At 40.1% G+C, this 23,739-nt stretch overlaps 2 protein-coding genes across 2 annotated transcripts in view; one reads left to right on the top strand and one right to left on the bottom strand.

The window, feature by feature from the left end:
* CDC20B (cell division cycle 20B) overlaps positions 1-11,538 on the top strand; it is a 43,815-nt gene extending 32,277 nt beyond the window's left edge. The window contains exons 9-11 of the mRNA XM_073801941.1: positions 4,696-4,821; positions 5,327-5,444; positions 11,071-11,538. Of these exons, the coding sequence (XP_073658042.1) occupies positions 4,696-4,821; positions 5,327-5,444; positions 11,071-11,171 (345 nt within the window). The 3' untranslated portion in view covers positions 11,172-11,538. The remainder of the gene's footprint in view (positions 1-4,695; positions 4,822-5,326; positions 5,445-11,070) is intronic.
* Positions 11,539-15,414: 3,876 nt separating this feature from the next.
* Positions 15,415-23,380, bottom strand: LOC101333764 (granzyme A). Its single transcript, XM_004318067.4, has 5 exons — positions 23,230-23,380; positions 20,508-20,646; positions 18,943-19,084; positions 18,421-18,690; positions 15,415-16,307 (listed from the first exon to the last, which is right to left on the bottom strand). Exons 1-5 carry the CDS (start codon positions 23,297-23,299, stop codon positions 16,146-16,148), a joined length of 783 nt encoding a protein of 260 aa, XP_004318115.3. The 5' UTR covers positions 23,300-23,380; the 3' UTR covers positions 15,415-16,145.
* Between the last annotated feature and the right edge of the window lie 359 nt (positions 23,381-23,739).

The raw sequence follows: 23,739 nt of genomic DNA, 5'->3' as shown, positions 1-23,739 counted from the left end.
TTTATCATAAATGGGTGTTGAATTTTGTCAAAAGCTTTTTATGCATCTATTGGGATGAGCATATGGTTTTTATTCTTCAATTTGTTAATATGGTGTACCACATTGATTTATTTGTGTACATTGAAGAATGCTTGTATCCCTGGGATAAATCCCACTTGATCATGGTGTATGATCTTTTTAATGTCTTGTTGGATTCTGTTTGCTTGTATTTTATTGAGGATTTTTGAATCTATATTCATCAGTGATATTGGTCTGTAATTTTCTTTTTTTGTAGTATTTTTGTCTGGTTTTGGTATCAGGGTGATGGTGGCCTCATAGAATGAGTTTGGGAGTGTTCCTTTCTCCGCAATTTTTTGGAAGAGTTTGAGAAGGATGGGTATTAGTTCTTCTCTAAATGTTTGATGGAATTCGCCTGTGAAGCCATCTGGTCCTGGACTTTCGTTTGTTGGAAGATTTTAAATCAGTTTCAATTTCATTACTTGTGATTGGTCTGTTCATATTTTCTGTTTCTTCCTGGTTCAGTCTTGGAGGGATATACCTTTCTAAGAATTTGTCCATTTCTTCCAGGTTGTCCTTTTTATTGGCATAGTGTTGCTTGTAGTAGTCTCTTAGGATGCTTTGTATTTCTGCGGTGTCCATTGTAACTTCTCCTTTTTCATTTCTAATTTTTTTGATTTGAGTCCTCTCCGTCTTTTTCGTGATGAGTCTGGCTAAAGGTTTCTCAATTTTGTTTATCTTCTCAAAGAACCATCTTTTAGTTTTATTGATCTTTGCTATTGTTTTCTTTCATTTATTTCTGCTCTGATCTTTATGATTTCTTTCCTTCTACTAACTTTGGGTTTTGTTTGTTCTTCTTTCTCTAGTTCCTTCAGGTGTAAGGTTAGATTGTTTATTTGAGATTTTTCTTGTTTCTTGAAGTGTGCTTGTATTGCTATAAACTTCCCTCTTAGAACAGTTTTTGCTGCGTCCCATAGGTTTTGGATTGTTGTATTTTCGTTGTAATTTTTCTCTAGGTATATTTTGATTTCCTCTTTGTTATTCAGTGATCTCTTGCTTATTTAGTAATGTATTGTTTAGCCTCCATGTGTTTGTGTTTTTTACGTTTTTTTCCCTGAATTGATTTCTAATCTCATAGCATTGTGGTTGGAAAAGATGCTTGATATGATTTCAATTTTCTTAAATTTACTGAAGCTTGATTTGTGAACCAAGATGTGATCTATCCTGGAGAATGTTCCGTGTGCACTTGAGAAGAAAGTGTAATCTGCTCTTTTTGGATGGAATGTCCTATAAATATCAATTAAATCTATCTGGTCTATTATGTCATTTAAAGCTTGTGTTTCCTTATTAATTTTCTGTGTGGGTGATCTCTCCATTGGTGTAAGTGAGGTGTTAAAGTCCCCCACAATTATTGTGTTACTGTCGATTTCCTCTTTTATAGATGTTAGCAGTTGCCTTATGTATTGAGGTGCACCTATGTTGGGTGCATATATATTTACAATTGTTATATCTTCTTCTTGGATTGATCCCTTGATCATTATGTAGTGTCCTTCCTTTTCTCTTGTAACATTCTTTATTTTAACGTCTATTTTATCTGATATGAGTATTGCTACTCCAGGTTTCTTTTGATTTCCATTTGCATGGAATATCTTCTTCTATCCCCTCACTTTCAGTCTGTATGTGTCCCTAGGTCTGAATTGGGTCTCTTGTAGACAGTATATATATGGGTGTTGTTTTTGTATCCATTCAGCAAGGCTGTGTCTTTTGGTTGGAGCATTTAATCCATTCATGTTTAAGGTAATTATCAATATGTATGTTCCTCTTACAATTTTCTTAATTGTTATGTGTCTGTTTTTGTAGGTCCTTTTCTTCTCTTGTGTTTCCCACTTAGAGAAGTTCCTTTAGCATTTGTTTTCGAGCTGGTTTGGTGTGCTGAATTCTCTTAGTTTTTGCTTGTTCATAAAGCTTCTGATTTCTCCGTTGAATATGAATGAGATCCTTGATGGGTAGAGTAATCTTGGTTGTAGGTTATTCCCTTTCATCACTTTAAATATATTGTGCCATGTGCCACTCCCTTCTGGCTTGTAGAGTTTCTGCTGAGAAATCAGCTGTTAACCTTATGGGAGTTCCCTTGTATGTTATTTGTCATTTTTCCCTTGTTGCTTTCAATAATTTTTCTTTGTCTTTAATTTTTGTCAGTTTGATTACTCTGTGTCTCAGCATGTTTCCCCTTGGGTTTGTGCTGCCTGGGGCTCTCTGTGCTTCCTGGACTTGGGTGGCTATTTCCTTTCCCATGTTAGGGAATTTTCGACTATAATCTCTTCAAATATTTTCTCGGGTCTTTCTCTCTCTCTTCTCCTTCTTGGACCCCTATAATGCAAATGTTGTTTAACTTTGTCCCAGAGGTCTCTTAGGCTGTCTTCATTTCTTTTCATTCTTTTCTCTGTATCCTGTTCCACAGCAGTGAATTCCACCATTCTGTCTTCCAGGTCACTTATAGGTTCTTCTGTCTCAGTTATTCTGCTATTGATTCCTTGTAGTTGTATTTTTCATTTCAGTTATTGTATTGTTCTTCTCTGTTTGTTTGTTCCTTAATTCTTATAGGTGTTTGTTCCTTAATAATTCTGGGTCTTTGTTAAACATTTCTTGAATCTTCTCGATCTTTGCCTCCATTCTTTTTCCAAGGTCCTGGATCATCTTCACTATCATTATTCTGAAAAATTTTTTCTGGTTGCCTATCTCTACTTCATTTTGTTGTTTTTCTGGGGTTTTATCTTGTTCCTTCATCTGGTACATAATCCTCTGCCTTTTCATTTTGTCTGTCTTTCTGTGAATTTGGTTTTGTTCCACAGGCTGCAGAATTGTAGCTTTTCTTGCTTCTGCTGTCTGCCCTCTGATGGATGAGGCTATCTAAGAGGCTTGTGCAAGCTTCCTGATGGGAGGGACTGGTGGTGGGTAGAGCTGGGTGTTGCTCTGGTGGGCAGAGCTCAGTAAAACTTTAATCCGCTTGTCTGCTGATGGGTGGGGCTGGGTTCCCTCCCTGATGGTTGTTTGGCCTGAGGCAACCCAACACTGGAGCCTACCTGGCTCTTTGGTGGGGCTAATGGCCAACTCTGGGAGGGCTCATGCCAAGGAGTACTTCCCAGAACTTCTGCTGCCACTGTCCTTGTCCCCGTGGTGAGCCACAGCCACCCCCTGCCTCTACAGGAGACCCTCCAACACTAGCAGGTAGGTCTGGTTCAATCTCCTATGGGGTCACTGCTCCTTCCCCTGGGTCCCGATGCGCACACTACTTAGTGTGTGCCCTCCAAGAGTGGAGTCTCTGTGTCCCCCAGTCCTGTCAAAGTCCTGCAATCAAATCCCACTAGCCTTCAAAGTCTGATTCTCTAGGAATTCCTCCTCCCATTGCCAGACCCGCAGGTTAGGAAGCCTGACCTGGGGCTCAGAACCTTCACTCCAGTGGGTTGACTTCTGTGGTATAAGTGTTCTGCAGTTTGTGAGTCACCCCCCCAGCAGCTATGGGATTTCATTTTACTGTGATTGCGCCCCTCGTACCATCTCATTGTAGTTTCTCCTTTGTCTTTGGATGTGGGGTATCTTTTTGGTGAGTTCCAATGTCTTCCTATCGATGATTGTTCATCAGTTAGTTGTGATTCCAGTGCTCTCACAAGAGGGAGTGAGCGCACATCCTTCTGCTCCACCATCTTGAACCCTATTAAAGTATTTTTTATAAAAACAAACAACAAAAACACAATCCCCCCAAATCCACTTCTTTTCAAAAAACTCAGCCCAAGCCAATGCAAACCAAACCAAAATAAGATAAAAAATCAACCTGAGTCCAGAATTAGAACAAACATTAATTAGAGTATAATAATGTGATGGAATATTGTGGGATTACTAAAAATGATAACTATGAAAAATAAACATGGAAAGCCATATAATAAGTGAAAACAACAGAAAAATAAAATAGTATATACATCATGCTTAGTACTTTATAAAATACTTTTACATATAGAAGATAATATGTAAAAATGAGAATAGTTGCCAGGATGATTGATAAGGATATACAGATAAATATGACTGAAATATTTGTTAAAATGTTTTTTAAAGTTACTGTTATTAGTCATTTCAATTATCAGTATAAATGTATAATATTAAATTCTGTTTTTCAGAATTAACAATAACAATTTATAACTAAAGAAAAGGCAATTTTATTTTCTAAAATGTATGAAGATTTGAAATACCTCAGATTTTCTTGTGTTGTGAACAAGCATGTATAGTTCTCCATTCTTTTCTATTCCCTCTCTGACCTAGAACCTAAGGACATAGGTAGACAAACCAGAGGAAGACTGTATTTTATAACCAGATGCTAGGGGCACATGTCAACTCTTCCAGCAGCAGATTTTTGCCCCAGAGGATGTGTTGAATGAAGTTTTTCAAACATATTATTGTGTGGTTTTTCTATGTTTAAAATATTTGCAATTGTTATCTAAATTTGAAGAAGGCACCAATATGTGATTTCTAGTCCCTGAGAAGTAATCTCTGGAGAGTAAAGTAGCTCTTGCCTTTGGATCAGAGGTCCTGGAAATCTGCCACAGGGACAGAGCTCTGGAGCTTCTGCTTATATGCGTGCAGCTCATTCATGATTTCACCTTCTCCAAAGCTGACCTGCCTGTGTAATTATTTGGAACTTTAAAGGCCATGGATTGGTGTCCCTGGCAGTCTGAAATCCTCGCTGTTGGAGGAGGAATGAAGGATGGACACTTACACATCCTGGACATCAATACTGAGCAGAGCATCCAGACCCCAAGCACAAACTCACAGGTAAATGTCTCTCAGGGAGTTTACCTTCATTCTGGTCTTCCAGAATCTTGTGAAAATAACTTATGATAGAGCATAGGACCCAAACACACCTCTCTTTACCTGCTAAGTCTACAGGAATTTCAGTTCTTAAGAGTTTCTTTTTGTAAAACCTTCTTCATCTGTGAGTTGAAAGTTAATTTAACTTGTGTGTCCTTTCTTTTTCATTTCCCTTCTTTCTCAGCACTGCTTTGACTGAGAAACTTGAGAGTAGTCTGACTGTTCCTGGACAGTGATCATAGCCCACTTCAGTTCATAGGTTCATTGTGCCTAAGCCTATTTGTATATTTAGTCTTTTGTTGCCTTGGGATAAACTTTCCTAGAACTAACATAATTCCTCTAATAACCTAACCCCACGTATGGACTGGAGGATAGATGTGGACAGAGCACACTGCCTAGAATCAGTTTAAAATGCATTCAGTGAATCAGAAATTGCCGTAATTCTATATTTTGGGGGTCATTATTACAGATTTGTTCCCTAGTCTGGCTACCTAAGACAAAGGAGATCGCAACTGGTCAAGGGTCTCCTAAGAATGATGTGACTGTGTGGTCCTGTCCTGCTCTGGCCAGGTCACGTGGGTTTTTTGGTAAGTAAATAGGTAAGTAAAATTCCATGTCCCTATTGCAAAGTGAGCTGCTACTGGTGGAAAAGTCCATGAATGGAAGACTTTCTCCTTCTGGTTCTTTGAAGTATATATTTTATCAGAGGAAAAAGCCCTACACCCACCACACCTCTGGTGTGAGTGTTTCTGAATTTGATTGTTCGTCACTTATAACTGCCATGTCTTCTTGCATTCGTGTATGCAGTGATGATTGTGGACAGTTTTCAAAATGTGTTTCCGAACTCTGGAGTTAGCATTATGACTCATCTTACCCTATTTTGCAGAAGAACCAGCAGAGCTGAAATGTGTGGGAGATAAGGAAGTATGAAAAGGGCGAGACATTGTTGTATGTGGGGAGACCATTCCAGACTGTGAGACTCTGGGGAGCCTCTGCCCTTTCAAGGCAGACTGCTGTTCTTTGTCAGCGTAGTTCTGTAAATGTTTACTGGTTACTTCTTGAGAGCAAGACCCCATGATGGAGAACAAGACCCGGGCCTTGTCCTCAAGAACCTTAAATGCTCTTTGGTGCAATCTGAAATGTTAAAGGGGGCTTAGGGAAATAGGGAGACAGAAGTGTTGGCTAATGAAGGAACAGAGCACTGGCATCCAGTCTCTTGTAGACCTCTGATTACATATTCTATCTTCTTCCTCTTGCCACTCAACTTGTCTTCTGGTCATCCCTGGAAGTTATTTATTCAACATTTATTTATTTAGCATCTACTATGTGCCAGGCACTTTTTATGGCACTGGGAATACACAGGTGAACCAGACAGACAATATCCTTGCCCTCATGGAGCTCACACTTTTGTGGGAGCAGACAGACAAAAACCAAATATATACAATATTAGGTAGTGATAATACCATGACTCTCTTTGGAGAGTCTGAGAATGTTATTGGCCACAACAAAACACCCTTAACAGAAAGACTTCCTGCTTCTGCGGTCAGGCTGGCTGGAGCTCAGGTTAGCCTCAAAATGAGTATATATCCTTCAGCTGTTATACTGTGTGACTAGGTGAATAAAAATACAGGCACACTATGGAGAACAGTATGTAGGTTCCTTAAAAAATTAAAATAGAACTACCATACAACCCAGCAATCCCACTACTGGGCATATACCCTGAGAAAACCATAATTCAAGAAGAGTCATGTACCACAATGTTCATTGCAGCTCTATTTACAATAGCCAGGACATGGAAGCAACCTAAGTGTCCATTGACAGTTGAATGGATAAAGAAGATGTGGCACATATACACAATGGAGTATTACTCAGCCATAAGAAGAAATGAAATTGAGTTATTTGTAGTGAGGTGGATGGATCTAGAGTCTGTCATACAGAGTGAAGTAAGTCAGAAAGAGAAAAACAAATACCATATGCTAACACATATATATGGAATCTTTAAAAAAAATGGTTCTGAAGAACCTAGGGACAGGTCGGGAATAAAGACGCAGACCTACGAGAGAATGGACTTGAGGACATGGGGAGGGGGAAGGGTAAGCTGGGAAAAAGTGAGAGAGTGGCATGGACATATAAACACTACCAAATGTAAAATAGATAGCTAGTGGGAAGCAGCCGCGTAGCACAGGGAGATCAGCTCGGTGCTTTGTGACCACCTAGAGGGGTAGGGTAGGGAGGGTGGCAAGGAGATGCAAGAGAGAGGAGATATGGGGATATATGTATATGTATAGCTGATTCACTTTGTTATAAAGCTGAAACTAATGCGTCATTGTAAAGCAATTATACTCCAATAAAGACGTTAAAAAAAAAAAATACAGGCAGCTCTTGACAGAGCCACTTCAGTACCAGCAAGAGTGCAGGAGAAGCATGAGTTGGTCCTTTGCATATATTTAATCACAATTCACCAGACCTTTTCAGTTTAGACAAACACTTAAAATCAAGCCTCAAAACCCAGTTCTTTACAAAATTATAATTCCAGCAGCTAGATAGGTCCATCAGCTAGGTGGGAGTACTGATAGATACTTGAACCATTTGCTGATGCTTAGAATAAGGAATGTACTTAGTGCGTTTTTGTTTCTCTGTCCTTAATAAGTTATACTTTTCTAGTTTTAATGACTTGTGAATTTTTTTCATTGATATTAGAGAGCTATCCAAAGGTACATTTAACCTTTTCTCCTTCCTTTAAAATGCTTTTGGCTGGAGAAGTTGCAGTTAATTTTGAACTTTTAGACACTAATTTTCATCTCTAACTCAGTAGTTTCTGCTGTGTACGAGATTTCCCCAAAGTGTTTAGCAGGAAGATTGTTTTACAAACACACATCATGTGGTCAGATAAATTTGGAAATTCTGGGTTAAACAAGAACAGTTTTTCTTTCCTAAGAATGTCTCAAAGCCTTTGATACGTTATGTGTTTTGGGAATCTCCAAGAGGAGTTACAGCATTCTCTGTTTCCCAAATTCATCTGGGAAATCTTTGTATGGGAGCATCTTGGGGTTCTTGCTTGGTGAACATGCTTCAGGGGGCACTGCCACATGGCATGGGGCTGCTGAGGTCTTCAGCTTCTATGTGTTTTTACTGTCTGTCAATGTTTCCATTGTGGGTCAAGATCAGCACTGAAAAAAAAAAAGAAATAGAATGGTATAGAATGGAAAAATGGAAAAGTAGGTATTATTTTGTGAATAACTTTTGTCATAGTTATCAGTACATTTGCATGTCCATGTATGGGGTCACTGCATAGAATGTAGTTTTGACAATGAGTTGTGGTCATAAAGCTGGAAAAAAGCTGTTCTAGATTGTGGTCATGCCCTTAGTAAGTCTCACCCTGTTACCCACAGTCATAATTCTCTGGGGGAAAATTTTAGTTAAAGAGGTCTCACCCACCTGACTACAGAAGAAAGATACCTTATAATTCCCCCTCCTATCCACCCCCCCCGAGAGTTGTAATTTCCAAGGTTTGAAACAGCGGTAGGTAACTTTCTAGTCTATAAGTGAGATCTGGCCTTTGACTGGGTTTCATCAGTCCATTGCACATACGTCAGTATGTGGTCTCATTTATGGATGCAGCTGCATAAAGAAAACCAAACTTTGAATGCTTTCAGTGACAGTACTCTTGGCACGTGGAGATGTAAATCCTAAAAGAGGACCTTCATCTGAGATAAGGTGGCATTTCCCACTATCTAGTAAACTAAGATTGTCACTAATGTGAAAAATGTATTTCAAGAATGTTTTTGTTTCCATCCAAATGCCATATTCCTAACAAGTTCTAGAAGCAGCTCTCCATTTTTTAAGTCAAGATATTTTTCAAAGCCTGCTCTACAAAACATGTGGGATTTTTTCCCTGTTATTCCTTTTTCCACTTTCTCTTCCTCCTTCCTCTTCATCTTAACACATCATAATAAAGAATGAAAGAGTATTTATCACTGATTATATTTATTGAATAGGTTTAATTTTAAAGCATTGGTTTAATGATCTATATTTTCCTAACTAAATTAAGTTGCTTTTCATTTATATGGCTCAAATTAAAAAAATTTTAATTTTTAAAAACTAATGGATACTGGCCTTCATTAGAAAAAGAGATTCTTCTTTGCATTGGATTTGGAGCGTGGTAAACAGTTAAAGCATTGAATTGGATTCTAGTTCTGGCTCTGCCATTAATCAGCTGTGTGACCTTAAACAAATTGCTCGATATTCTTAAATTTTTTCTTCATCTGTAAAATAAGAAGACGGCATTATATCTATAAATTTAAACATTTTTAATGCACCAACATGCCTAGGGCCAATCCCATGTCTCCTTGGTGGTGTGTCTGTGCACGTGTGTATGTGTATGTGCGTGTGTGTGTGCATGAAGGAGAGCATTGGGAGTTATGTGTTTAGATGGAAAAAGCCCCAAGTATCTAAGAAATGTCTCCTTTGGGAGTGGGATAGTGTATCTGCACTCCTGGCTGTTGAGAATCTTGTGTCAGAGAACAAGATTATTTCTGAAATTCCAGCTCTCAATTGAGTTGTAAGCAGTACTCCTCCTATGAGGGGGTGGCCACCCACCTCATTTGATTTTAGTTGTGCCTCCAAATACCTACCCAGTCAAAAACATATCCAACCTCTTTTTTCCTCTCATCTTCCCAGTCCCAGCTTTCTTCCACGGAGTCAGCTTTGTGGATTTTGGCCTGAAGTTTTTGATCGTGAAAGTTACTGTTGGATTAGGATAGATTTGGAAAGTATTTTCCAAGGAACCCTAGTAGTTTGAGATGTTCAAGTCAAAAGGACTCTGGTGAAATAAGTTTCAGAAATGCTGCCTATTATAGCCTCTTCTTCCAAATATTTCTAATGCATATAGCAGTTTTGAAATAAGGAATCCTGTATAATTTTCTTAACTTGGAGCTTCCAAATTAATGTGAACATTAAAGACTCTTTTCATTTTTAATACCTATCAACCTCGTATAGAACTATTGTTCCACACAGTGTTCTTTGAGAAGTGATCAGATAGATAATAGAAAGAGGGTATTGTCTTCAGAATTCCATATGAAAGACTCATGTATGTTTTGTGAGACAGATTTTTGGGTCCTTTTCCATTAAGCTGCATCAGTTTATTTGATTAGTTTTTTTTTTTTTTTTTTTTTTTTTTTTTTTTTTTTTGCGGTACGCGGGCCTCTCAACATTGTGGCCTCTCCTGTTGCGGAGCACAGGCTCCGGACACGCAGGCTCAGCGGCCATGGCTCACGGGCCCAGCTGCTCCGCAGCATGTGGAATCCTCCCAGACCGGAGCACGAACCCGCATCCCCTGCATCGGCGGGCGGACTCTCAACCACTGCGCCACCAGGGAAGCCCTTGATTAGTTTCTTGAAACCAAGATCCCAAAAGGATGACTTTCAGGGAAGGATAAGAAGAGAGATAGAGTGTGTGGTAGGAGCACAGCCATGGTAATCCCTGGGTGTTGGTGGGTTAGAGAAGATAGAACTAATAATGGTATAAGGCATGAGGGGTGTGGTAAGCTAAAAACTGGTCCACGTCAAAGCTATCCACGTCAAATCCCAGAAACCTGTGAGTGTGACTTTATTTGGTGAAAGGGTCTTTGCAGATGTAATTAAGTTGAAGATTTTGAGATGAGATCATTCTGGATTATCAAGATGGGCCCTAAATGTAATGCCAAGTGTCCTTATAAGAGGCACACAGAGAACAGACACACAGAATCAGAGATGATGTGCCCACAGAAGCAGCGATTAGAGTGATGTGGCTACAATTTGCGGATGGCCAATGACTGCCAGAAAGTAGAAGAGGCAGGGAATAGAATCTCCCCTGCTTGCCAAATCCTTGATTTTGGACTTCTGGTCTGTGAGAGAATAAATTTCCGTTGTCTTTAGCTGTGCAGTTTGTGGTAATTTATTACAGCAGCCTTAGGGAACCAAAACAAGGGGGAAGAGCTCTGAAGGGCAACAGTGAAGCAAAACCTTAGCCACTTTAGGGTGTTACCCAGAGCCCTCCCTGACTGGTGTTTTCCATGGTAAAGGCGCAGTGGGAGCGCCAGCCCTGAATGTGGCAGGGGTTTGGAGAAGCCCTTTATCCTGGATGGGATTCCTGGCCCCAGCTTAGGTTGCTTCCCTGTCCTCAGCAACAACCCTTGACATGTGGAACGTGAGCTGCCTGTCCTTCTTCCCACAGGCCACCGAGGCAGAGTGCTGCACCTGGCTTTGAGTCCAGACCAGACCCGGGTTTTTTCTGCCGCAGCTGATGGCACGGCCTGTGTGTGGAGTTGCTGCTAGTCACTCAGCCCCTCTCAGCTTCAGCTTCCTGATTTCTATGTGAGAATAATGATGTTGGCCTTGCCTTCTCCATGGTGTTGTCCTGAGGCTCAAACAAGATGACGTGCTTTTCCTGAGGTGAATGCCTGTTCTCCCGACCTTCCTTCTCAGGTTACTTCACTTGCTCTGCTTCGTTCCATTGCATTTCCCAGACACCGTCTCTGACTCTATGCTTCTCTCTCTGATTTCCCCCTCCTCTTCCCCTTTTCTTCTTCTTCTCTCTCTGTCTTTTCCTCGTTAGAGGTGCATTTTCACTGCTATAGTCACAAGACTATCTACAGCAAAGATTTCTAAACGCTTCTTTGTCACTCGGCTTTTCTCCCAAGCTCCAGCCTCATACTTGTCTGTCTCTGGATATTTCTTTTCTGAGATACTTTTTTTGTCTTTAGCTCAAACTCAATACATTAAAAACACAACTTATTCACTTGAAAAACATTGATTAAAGTGCTACTCTATGTTAAGCATGCGTATTATTTCCTCTCAAAAAGAGGACTTCTGTGGGACTCCCTTTTCTCTTATCATGGTGTCATCTTTATCCTGGTCCTCCCATTACTCAGGGAGCCTCCTGGTTGTTCAGTTTGCCCCTTGTTCTCTGTTTGTTGTTTTACCCTTGTAATGTCCTGCATACCTGATGACCAGTTTGTAGTAATTGCCTTCTAACTGGCTTCCTGTCTTTATTCTTCATGGGTCTCCACGTTACTGCTAGGTTACATTTCTAAAAGCATCGTGCTGGTCCTCCCGTCCCCTGCTCATAGACTCTCAATGACTCCCATGACCTAACCCCCCAGGCCTCCACCTCGGAGTCCTGAGCCCAGAACCTGAAGCTGGGGACCTGTACCAGTTATGGCTCTGCAATAAACTTGCTGAGTGACCTTGGGTATGTCACAACATTTGCAAGAATAGGAATTTGGATTTGATAGCTGCTAAGGTTTCTTCAAGCTTGATCAGGCCACTGTTCTATCTTTTTTTTTTTGGGGGTACGCGGGCCTCTCACTGTTGTGGCCTCTCCCGTTGCGGAGCACAGGCTCCGGATGCGCAGGCTCAGCGGCCATGGCTCGCGGGCCCAGCCGCTCTGCGGCATGTGGGATCTTCCCAGACCGGGGCACGAACCTGTGTCCCCTGCATCGGCAGGCGGACTCTCAACCACTGCGCCACCAGGGAAGCCCCACTGTTCTATCTTTTTAACGTTAATCCTCACTCCTTCCTGTGTTAACCCTGGGCTAAGTCTTGTGATTTCCTGCCTTATGCTTTTGTTAGACCTCTTCTTTCTAGTCTGGAATTCCTGCTCCTCTCTTCTTTTGCTTTGCACCTTCACATAAGTCCTGACCTCTCCAGGAAGTGTTTTGAAATGATGTTACCTGGCTTTAACTCTTGACATCAGTCTGTATCACCTACTTTGTGTTAATATAACTATTCTAGTTGTTTTAAAAAAATCTTTTGTTACTATGTGAATCTTTGTTTATTTAAGTTTTAACATGCTTATTTCTTCCGGACAATTCGATTGAGGAGTTGAGGGATATTGGCCTTGCCTTCTCCATGGTGTTGTCATGAGGCTCAAACAAGATGACGTGCTTTTTAGTGTCAAGATGTTATATTTTTTAGTGTCCTTTGGAATGTTTTGCATGTGTCAGCTAACATATGTTGATTAATTTATTTGCTTTGTCATAAATAGTTTTTACCAATACATACACACTCCCGTAATACCCCTCCTCAAAAAAAAAAAAAAAACCAAATAAAAGCCTTGATAATTGAAAAGTGGAATAGTAAATACAAGGGGTGTTAGGACTCTCCTGACAAGTTGCCATACATTCTGTTCTTTTCCCTGTTTTTAAACTCAGAAAATCTGCTTGGTAGTGCTAGTAATTTTTACCTTATAAAATTTTAGGTCACCAGAAGCTGCAAATATGCTACATTCCCGCAATACACACTCTTCTTCTTTAAGAAAATGGGTTTCATTTGATCTTCTTCTTATTTAGCCAGGTATAAACTACAAGAAAAAGTTTAGCAGGGAAAGGAGCAAAATGGTGAGGCCACTTCCAGTGTCCCCCACCATTCTGACGTGGTTACTTCAATCTTAACAATCTCATGGCACTATGACATGACCAAAGATCACTTCTCTCAATTAATACTGGTGTGTGAACTAGGCTCTCATTTAAGAAAAATAGCAATTTATCTTTTACTACTGTTAGTTTTGGTGGAAGTCTGGAATATGGTTTCAGTAAAGAAAAAAATGAACTTACAGATAATACACAAAACAGAAGCCTCTGCTACAAAAATTTTGTGATATAAAACTTTTATTGACTAATAAGTCATATAAAGCACATAAATCTTAAGTGTACAGCTCAGTGAGTGTTTAATTTATGAATAAGATCAAGATCATATGAATAAATCATCCAGATCAAGATGTGAACATTTCTTTCACCCCCAAAGACTACTTTGTGTCCACTCAGTCAATACCCCTCCATTATTCTGACCTCGGTCACCATGAATTAGTTTTGCCTCATGCCAACCTTCAGATAAATGTAATCATACCGTAAATATTCTTTCTTTCTTTTTTTTTTTTTTTTGGTCTGGTTTCTTTTACTCAACCTTAGATTTGTAAGAGTAATTCATATTGTTGCATTCATGCATGACACAGGCATGTAGTTTGGTCTTTTTCACTGCTGTGTAATATTCCATTGTATATACAACAATTGTTTATCCATTTTATTATGAATGGATATTTGAGTTATTTTCAATTTTGACTTTTAAGAATAGAGCTGCTATGGACATCCTCAAACACGTATTTGGTGGAAAAAAAGCCCTCATTTCTGTTTGGTATATACCCAGGAGTAGAATTGTTAGGTCATAGCATATGTGTTCATTCAGTTTTAATAGACACTGCCACTTTTCCTAAGAAAAGCTCTACCAATTTACACTTCTACCAGCAATGAACAAGGGTTTCATACAACTCTTTTTAAGTGGACTTCAAAATCTGTAATAAATGTTGCCAGTAGGGAATACGCCATCCATCCTCTTATTGCTATTAAAATCCTAATTAGGGATTATAGCAGGCATCTAAAATATCCTCTTAGAGCATCTCTTTTAGATATCAGCATGAGACTTCACTTTCTAATATAGGGGTTCTCATCCCCAGCTGCATATTAAAATCATTGGGGAGCTTATAAAAAGAATACTTTGTCTTGGTTCTCATCAAGTTAAATAAAAATTTCTAAGGGTGAGACCTGAGCATTGGTCATTTGAAAGAGCCTGGTAAGTCTAATGGGCAGCCATGGTTGAAAACCAAAGGACCAGTATTCTGGTCAGTCTTTAAGCTATGTTCCTTCATTTGTTTTAAGAAGCTGTCTCTTAGTGTTGCTGTATGTTCTTAGTTTGGATATACCGTGTGTGTGTGTGTATGTATATGTTTATGTATGTATACATGCACACACATATAAGATTTATATTCCAAAGGGAACTGATGGAAATCAGAGGAATCTGTTCACATAATCTCATCTTCAAGTGGCTACTGGGCTGATGACTATCCACTAAGTTCAATACGCTGAATAAGTATCTTGAGTTTTTTCCCAAAGGAAAATTTCAGGCCACGATTCAACACTCACTCCCTAGTGTGAGATGGCAGTCACTGTAACCACCATGTTGATTAGACCTACCCAGACTCAATGACAAGGGGAACCAAGAAATCACCTAGATAATCCAAGGCTTAAATTCAAACTACTGAGAAAGGAGGCTGACTTTCCTTGTATCCTTTTTTTGGCTAGCTAAGTGCCTCATTAATATCCCCTAGAATTTTAATTTCTGTTTCTCACCTGCCTTTGGAGAATACTGTAAGGCATTTTCTGTTCCTACTTCTCCCATCGACTCAGGTTCTTACATATAAATCTGAATAGCAGGTGTTGATGTGGAACAATGGCCTTTGAAGGGCAAACATTTCCTTTTAATCCAAACGCTCCAGACTGGCTGTCTCTGTTTCTTGCAGAATTGCTGAGCCCTTCACTGTACTTGTTACTAGACAGACTGACCTTAGTGTCCCTCCTGCTGGGCCCCACTGAATTAGTGAAGTGAATATTTCAAGCCAAGTTTGCATGTCACTTGTCACATGGATGACACAGGTGACATTGGTCCCTGATCTCTCCTTTGCATTATCCGCAAGGTCTCTATATTACTCTGGTTCACTTTGCTGGTGGAGATCTGCCTGCTAAAGTTATAGGAGAGCAACAAGTACAGTGATACAAATTGATTTTATTTATGATAAAATTAAGACATGACAGCAGTGGGCATATACCTGGAGAAAACCATAATTCAGAAAGATACATGCACCTCAGTGTTCATTGCAGCATTGCTTACAATAGCCAGGACATGGAAGCAACCTAAATGGCCATCAACAGAGGAATGGAGAAAGAAGATGTGGTACACATATACAGTGGAATATTACTCAGCCATAAAAGGAACAAAATAATGCTTTGCAGCAACATGGATGGACCTAGAGATTGTTGTACTGAGTGAAGTAAGTCAGACACAGAAAGACAAATATCATATGATATCGCTTATATGTGGAATCTTAAAAAAAAAAGAGTACAAATGAACTTATTTACAAAACAGAAGTAGAGTCATGGATAAAGAAAACAAACTTATGGTTACCAGGGGATAAGGGGCAGGAGGGATAAATCGGGAGATTGGGACTGACGTATACACACTACTATATATAAAACAGATAACTAATAAGAATCTGCTGTATAGTACAGGGAACTCTACTCAGTACTCTGTAATGACCTATATGGGAAAAGAATCTAAAAAAAAGGAGTGAATATATGTATATGAATAACTGATTCACTTTGCTGTATACCTGAAACTAATACATCATTGTAAATCAACTATACTCTAATAAAAATTTTAAAAAAAGAAGTAACAGCAAATGAAATGAAATACGGTTATCTAAACTGCATGTTTCATAGTCTTAGCTATCCAGCTGAGGTGTTTCTTTGAGAGAAGAGTATAGACGCCAGGTCCTCGAGGGTCTCCGCATTTCCCTGGAAGGCCAAAGGAAGTGATGCCTCTGAAAATGCCTTCACATATCAAAGGGCTTCCAGAATCTCCCTGGGGGAAAACAAGAGGAATGATGAAGACCAGCACCAAATATGACCACTAGCAGAATGGAAGAAATTCCATTTAATGTGGAGCCTTTAAGGTGAAGTTAAGACCAACCCTGACTTACTTGACAATTAGTGCTTAAAAAACCCAAATGTTTGGGAATATTCAATAATATGTTCAAATTGGTTTTCTCGATTTGTTTATGAAGCAGTGAAAATTGAAATGAAACTTGTATTATTTGTGTAATCCACTAACGTTGAGACAAATTCTCTGCTTTAGAAACTCTCCTGTTTGTCATTTTCTCAGAATGTTTAATAATCGCTCAAGGGATAAAATAGTCAAATGCAGATTGGCCACTGAGGCAAAGAATAAAAGCCATGTTTTCTAGTTCCTCCAGCAGATAATTGTCTCTCCAAAGGAACAAAACCGAAGCAACCTTTTCCTTCCCCTTCTCAAATAGACAGAAATTGCTACCTCGAGTCTCCTTTTTTTTTTTTAATGAGAAAGAAACATTTAATGAAATAAGTTATACAACAGTATCTCTAAAGAGCGTATTGAATGTGAAAGACTGAAAATAAAATTCAACTCATCAATACAGTAATCACTGAAGAGAAAATTACATTTTAAAACTTGCGTTATTAATCTGCCAGTCTATCACCCTATATAGTATCAATGAACATTAAAATTAGACCTTGGAGGCCAATTCCTTCAAACTCCCACAAACACCATTCTTTTCTAGCAAACATCGTTCATTCAGTCAGTACTTATGGAGCATCTACCATGTGCCATGTAGTCTTCTAGACACTAGGACTAAATCAGTGAACAACATAGACAAAAAGAAAAAAAAATAGACAAAAAAGTACTGCTCTCGTGGAATTTACGTTACTCTTTGATTTTCCTCCCGAGTCTCCTTAGAGCATCTGATGCTAGATGGATGCTCCCGGAAGTCAGTGATAACACTTTGGTACTGCCTGGTTCCACTAGGAGGGAGCCTTCAGTTAGCTGTAAATCATGCTTTATTCTTGTGCGTGAGCCACCCAATATGCGACCTTGTATTCTCTCAAGGAACTTTAGAATCAGCATATTTAAATGTATTTAAGGTCTAGAGACCAGCTTGGCTGTTTCGGCTTTAGGGAGGATGGGTGGTGCCAGATGAAGGGCTGTTGAGGCTTGTACACAGAGTTCTGCAAATGCAAGGCTCTGAGGGCTCAGCTCCATCCCAGTGAAGTGAGAAGTGACAAACCAGTGCTCAGAGCTTAAACCTTTGTCAAGGGTTCTTCTACTCCTATCTTTAAGCGGAGCCCAGTCCCAGCCCTTCTCAGGGCATATGGTAGGCAGGCTTGTGTGTACTTTGGAATGGATCATGCTTGGAAGTTGTTTCTAGGGGTTGAGCTCAGCTCTAGGAAGCTATGGGGTTTACCCCGGAGATCTTGAGTCTGTCTTGGGAATGCAGGCATTTCAGACTTACCTGGTTAAATGGCAGAGGAATTTTTGGGGGGTGATCAGATGGGGAAAACGTACTGAAGGCCCTAGAGGAACCCTGACTTCAGCTCTCCTCAGTGTTATATATTTTTCAGTTTAGATCTATATATGTTAATATGAAAAATGAGAAAAAATAGCTTCTTAGTGGTTTTCGATATAAAATCAAGAAGATGTAGTAGTTCAACCCAGGCACTAGCGTGGTTTATGATGAACAACTCACCTGAGCTGAGAACATTAATTAATTTGACTGGAGCTTTATCAAACTTCTTTTTTTTTTTTTCTTTTTCTTTTCTTTTTTTTTTTTTTTTTGCGGTACGCGGGCCTCTCACTGTTGTGAGAGGCCTCTCCCTTGCAGAGCACAGGCTCCGGACGCGCAGGCTCAGCGGCCATGGCTCACGGGCCCAGCCACTCCGCGGCACGTGGGATCTTCCTGGACCGGGGCACAAACCCGTGTCCCCTGCATCGGCAGGCGGACTCTCAACCACTGCGCCACCAGGGAAGCCCTATCAAACTTCTTTTTAAAAGCACTAGGACGCTGTAGAAGCCAGTGTCATGACAAGGCAAAGAGTGACTTCACGTTCTCTACATCTGCATGAGTTAACCCAACAGCTAGAGTTTGGGATCTTATTTTACTTACACTGCAGGAATCTCTTCCACCTTTGAGGCTTCCGGCACAAATCATATTCAGTCCAATCACAGGGTTATAATTATAGTGGCTTGGATCGTTGCAGATTTTTCTGTCTATGACGGTGACATTGACCTCTCTCAAAATATCAGACCGAGGTGAATTATTGTGAAACCTACCCCACCCTGCAACTCGACACATAGTTCCAGGTTTCACATCATCCCCCAATTTAGGGAGAGTAAGGATAGCCACGTTTTTATTAATTGTTGCTTTTTTGTTCAGCTGTTGGAAGACAAGCAAAAAGTTAACAGAATGAGATAATTAAGAATTTCATCCAATAAAAATGAATTAAAAAAAATAAAAATTGCGCATTTTTATTTAAATTCTAGCTGAACCCTCAGGGACCCCCACCCCCCACCCCCTTACGCAGCTACAGTCTGTAGTTATCGGGGCACTGAGAAAGGTTTCCATGTAGGTGGCCAGACTGTAGGAGCTTCTATACTTTCAATCAAAAGTATAATCAAAGGTTCGTACCTGTAGAAGTTTAAGATCACCCTCATGCGTGTCCTGGTCATAGCATGGATAGGGAAACACTTTCTTAACAAACATGATCTGTTTTTCAGGCTCTTTCTTGGTTATTGAGTGAGCCCCAAGAACGATCTGGGATCTTCTGTTCCTGAAAACAGACACAACACCGTTAATTTGGTTTACTCTTTAAATCAGAAGCTGAGCATATTATGTGCTGATCAGTTTCATTGTCCCATTTGTAAATACGCTTGCTGTGAAAATACTTGTTTGTGGCTCAGAAAAAAATGTTTACTTTAAAGAATAAAAAGTGAATTGTTTATGAATTTATCATTACCATTATCATCATGATCACCTGCAGCTTATTTATAACAAGCTAAACTAGTTTCACTGAAAAACAAATGATAAGAGAATTCCATGGCAGCTAAGCCAAGTCTTGGATCTTTGCTGGGGTTTTACTGCCATCCCCTCAACCTTCCTTTAGTTGTCATAGAGAATCAGGTTGCAGATGACTGGAAAACAGAGATCTCAGTAGTCTAGAGACAAAAGCAAAAGACACTCGATAGTTGTAGACTAATGCACTGAAGAAATCTTTGTAAGAGAACAGCAGACTTAAATGGGAAAACTTTCAGAGATAGATCGCTTAGTGGAAGACCCTATTTGCATGGCATTGAGTGTGTGTTTGAGGGGATGGTGGTCTGCAGGAGGGTCCCAGCATTCTTTCCTCTTATTACTCCATGCTAAAGGTTCATTTTGGTTAATAAAATCAAGATCCTCTCTGATGCATTAATGATGAAGGCCATTATCACTCACATCTTAGTGTATAAACTACACCAACCATATATTCACATCTCTGTTTTTCCATTACACAGCTGATATTAGTCTCACTTAAGACATTAGAACAGTGCTTTCAGTAGACTATACTTTGATGATGAAATGTTCTATAAATCTGCACTGTCCAATACGGAGCCCCGTGTAGGCTACTGAGGACTCGAAATGTGGCCAGTGAGACCGAGGACCTAAATTTGTAATTTGATTTAACTTTAAGTAATGTAAATGTATATAGCCATAGGTAATTACATAGCCAACATGATAGTGGCTATCATAATAGACAGCCCAGGTTTAGAAGCTTGATTTAGGGAGCGGAGAAAAGACCAGCCCTGGAAGAGGTTTGAAGGCAGTGGTTGACGGTGGTTAAGAGATGGCTGAAGGCGTGAGAAGTTCATAAGAAAAACAGGAAGGCATTCAAAAGAAGCTTTCTCTGATTGACAGTGGTGCTCAGGCCCCTGAGGGGACACTGAAATTTTCACCCTTCCGCACCATCATGAAGTCAAGATCAGAAGCATCTAGGGAAGCTCTAGGGGAGATCTTCCGGAAGAGCTCTGGTTGCTGCTTCCTCATTGGTCGGATTCTTTGGGGCCGAGCCTGGGCTCAACTCCCTTTTGGGGTAAAGCAATTTGTCAAAGATGTAAGCGATGTAAAGATCCTGTGGCTTTAGTGGTATTTACTGTCTTCATTAATATTCCCCCAAGTTAGAATATCTCCACAAATGTTTTTTAAACCCAAGCACTTACACGTTACAGTGAGCTGCAGTCAATACCCAGTCTCTTGCAATCAAAGCCCCGGCACAGATACTTTTGTCTTGAAGTAGCACCATGTAGGGTCTTGAATGAGGAGTCACTTCATTTCCTCCAACAATTTTTACACAGAGATCTGTTAAAAAGAAAAAGACAAGTCATATCAGTGACCCCTCCAAAGAGTTCTACCTAAAGCCATGTTTCTAAGACTAGACATGCATTTCCCACTTAGAGAGGAGGGGAGATGAGGGCATCCTCCCCATCTTCATGTGGATTTCAGATATCTGAATGTAAATCCCATTCCTGTTGGACTTTCTGAGAAGGTCCTGCTCTTTCATCCACAGAAACCATGCCTTTGGTCGTTCCAGGGATTATCAGGCTGGAAATCTGTCACAACCGCTGACCTCAGGCCTCAGGGCTTGCAAAGGCAGACAACTGTGCATGGGTTTATACCAGTAACACAAGGAGCCGCTGGTGATGATGACAACCTTGAGTGCTCTCCCACACCTCTCCCTTTCTGGCTAAGTATTAATTTGGGGAAGCAGAGTGGCTTTTAGAAGCTTGAAAACCACCCTTTTTGCCCCAAGCCCTTGCAAAACCCCATAGCTTACAAACTGATATTAGTACCTTTTAGCTGTGACCCTTCCCTTGAGTTCTTTGGTCATTGTGAGACTTTTGCTTATTGAAATTTGCACTCTTCTCATTCATAAATTGAGAGAATAATATCTTTTGCAACTGAAGCTCCCCTTCAGTCTCCAGACTGAACCACATGGTTTAATTTAAGCCCTTTTCCAATGAAGAGAGGAGAGAAGATGCTATAGGGAGAGAATTCTGCCTTAGTAAAATTTCTTTGGTGATAGAACAAGAGTAGAGATTCACTATTAGTGAACAGTGAGACCAAAGCACGAGGCAAACCATACATGTTGGTTGAGAGGATCTTGTGCCCGTGTGATATACTCTCAGCATCACCTTCCTACACCAGACATTCTTGGGTTCTCCCCAAACGTTTCTCCTGACCATTGGCTGGGACTCAGGTTTGCTTCAGTAGGGCACAGTGCCTGTTACTCCATTATTAAAGCTAACTCATTGCCAGATTTACAATGAGGGGTAAATGATGAGAGTGGGGGAAGGGGAAGTGGGTTTCCAGAAGGGAGTTGGGAAGGAGAAGTCCTAGACTCTAGAAGTAAAAAGGTAAGGAACTTAGAGAAACCAAGAGAACTTCACCCACATCTCAATTTTCCTGGGGTGTATCACAAATAGATGGATTTCAAAGATGCATCTTTGGACCGTCTGGGCTGCAGAAATCATAAACTCAGTATAATAGTTCATTTTGCAGAGTCCTGTGTTTGGTGAGCACAAATACCACCTCAGAAAAAGTCCCCATATCCCACAACCTAGGATTCGGGAATAGGATTTAGAGCAGGTGAGAAGCTTTTAAAACTAGCAATTCTTGGTTCCCACCCAGAATCACAATAAATTAAAATCACTGGGACTGGGATATCAGCATTGTTTCAAACCCTCCAGAGGATTCTAATGTGTAGAAGGATTGAGACCTCCCATCCAGAGCATCAAGTCTTGCTTTGCTGTGTCTGTTCCTTTTAGGGACCCACATTGCTCTCTCTGCCCACAGGAAACAAAGAGTAAGTTGCTTTTGTTGTTTCCTTTGAAGAAAAGATAAGATTGGATTTTTAAAATCTGCTCTGTTTTCACTGTTGTGGAGGATTTGACATGCCTGAACATAGTCGTGCTATGCCCTACTTATAGTACTCTGCCCACCCTTTTGTTTCTAATGCCCTGTAACCTTATTATTTCTAAAACTTTTAGGTACAAGATAAACTAGAGAACTTCCTTGGGAATTTTTGGTAAGATAGGTTGTTGCATCAGCATCTGCCCACCACTTCCATCTCCAAAAGCTGCCACGATGTGGGGAAAACCCATGGCTGCTCCACATTTGTCCAGCACAGTTCAGCCTAGCCCCAGAGTGCTTTTCACTGCCTAGAAAGTTTTTAAGGAACATCTAGAGCTACCCCGGGGCTATTACCCTTCTAGTGATAATCCCATGACTTTTGCAGCATTTCAAACTGATGCATGTGCAACTCACACAAAACCAGGCAAGTTGGTTACTACTTAGTACATCAAAGAATACGCTTAATACAAAATACTATAGCACTTCCAAAGAGTCAATGCGGGGATGCTCCCAATGTCCTAATGTATTCCCAAGGACACACTAACCTAGAGAAATAATGATAAATATTCGAATCATTCCTGATTCTTGGGGTGTGTCTAGGTCAGGTTTAAAAAATATATATTTATTTATTTATTATTGAAGTATAGTCGGTTTTGTCATTAAAGCTATCTATGCATTTTCTGCAGCAAGAAAGGCTGAGGCATCACTATTCCTTCCCTGAAAGGTCCTATTTGTTTTCCTAACTTAAGAACTTTTTGTTTGTTTGTTTACTTGTTTTTACAGTTGTCCTTTTTGACAGTTTTCAAGCCCCAAGTTGGCAGCACTGGTGGTTCTATTATCTTTTGTAAAGGAATTGTAAAGAAGAAAGAAGGTTGTTTTTCTTTCTAAAATAAAGATATATGTAGAATCCAAGAAAGAATGTTAAGGCTTGAGAGAAAAAAATCTCCTCTTAGTACACTTAGCTAATACTGCCAAAGAGTCTGCTCCATTTTGCTTAATTGCTATAATGGAAATGACAAGAATCAGTCTTACCTTCAGGAATTAGAAGGAGGAAAATGACCATTGAGAGAGTGGCTGCCAGGAAGGTAGAGGAGTTCCTCATTGTGGCTGGTGTCCCTACGTCAATCAATGTGAAAATCTGTTTTCAGTTCTTGATTGGCTCTTATTTATATATCGAGAGTACAAAGGATGTGGTTTCCTTTCTTTTCTTTCTTTCCAATTTCAAAGTTGAGTATCAGGAAAAAGAAAAAACAAGCCACAAGTGAGAACAGTGAGTAATCACTCATCTGCGGGCATGCTTTCCTTGGCTAGGATTGCCGAGGGGAGAGGGTTGTAATTCTACAGAGTGGGTGGGGACAACGGGCCCTCGTTGCCATCAGAACATAGTATACAAGAAGAGACTCCAAATGTTTCAACTGAGATTTCGTGGATTCTGGTTTTCATCAGCAGCAACATTATCTTTTCTATCCACAAATGAAAGCTCTTTAAAGACTTAAATCAGAGATTTAAAATTGGTAACCTAAAAGTTGGTCACCAACCAAG

This window comes from Tursiops truncatus, chromosome 3 (genome assembly GCF_011762595.2).
Source record: "Tursiops truncatus isolate mTurTru1 chromosome 3, mTurTru1.mat.Y, whole genome shotgun sequence".
NCBI classification, from domain to species: Eukaryota; Metazoa; Chordata; class Mammalia; order Artiodactyla; family Delphinidae; genus Tursiops; species Tursiops truncatus.
The sequence above is the reverse complement of the archived record's forward strand: the minus strand, read 5'-3'. Positions and strand labels throughout refer to the sequence as shown.

Excerpts from the sequence above, each read along its gene's own strand:
- LOC101333764 (XM_004318067.4), bottom strand. The coding sequence starts at position 23,299 with ATGAGGAACTCCTCTACCTTCCTGGCAGCCACTCTCTCAATGGTCATT. Across the intron at positions 20,647-23,229 it reads CCTCCTTCTAATTCCTGAAG|ATCTCTGTGTAAAAATTGTT; the intron begins GTAAGACTGATT and ends TCTTTTTAACAG. Across the intron at positions 16,308-18,420 it reads GTGGAAGAGATTCCTGCAGT|GGAGATTCTGGAAGCCCTTT; the intron begins GTAAGTAAAATA and ends GTTTTCCCCCAG.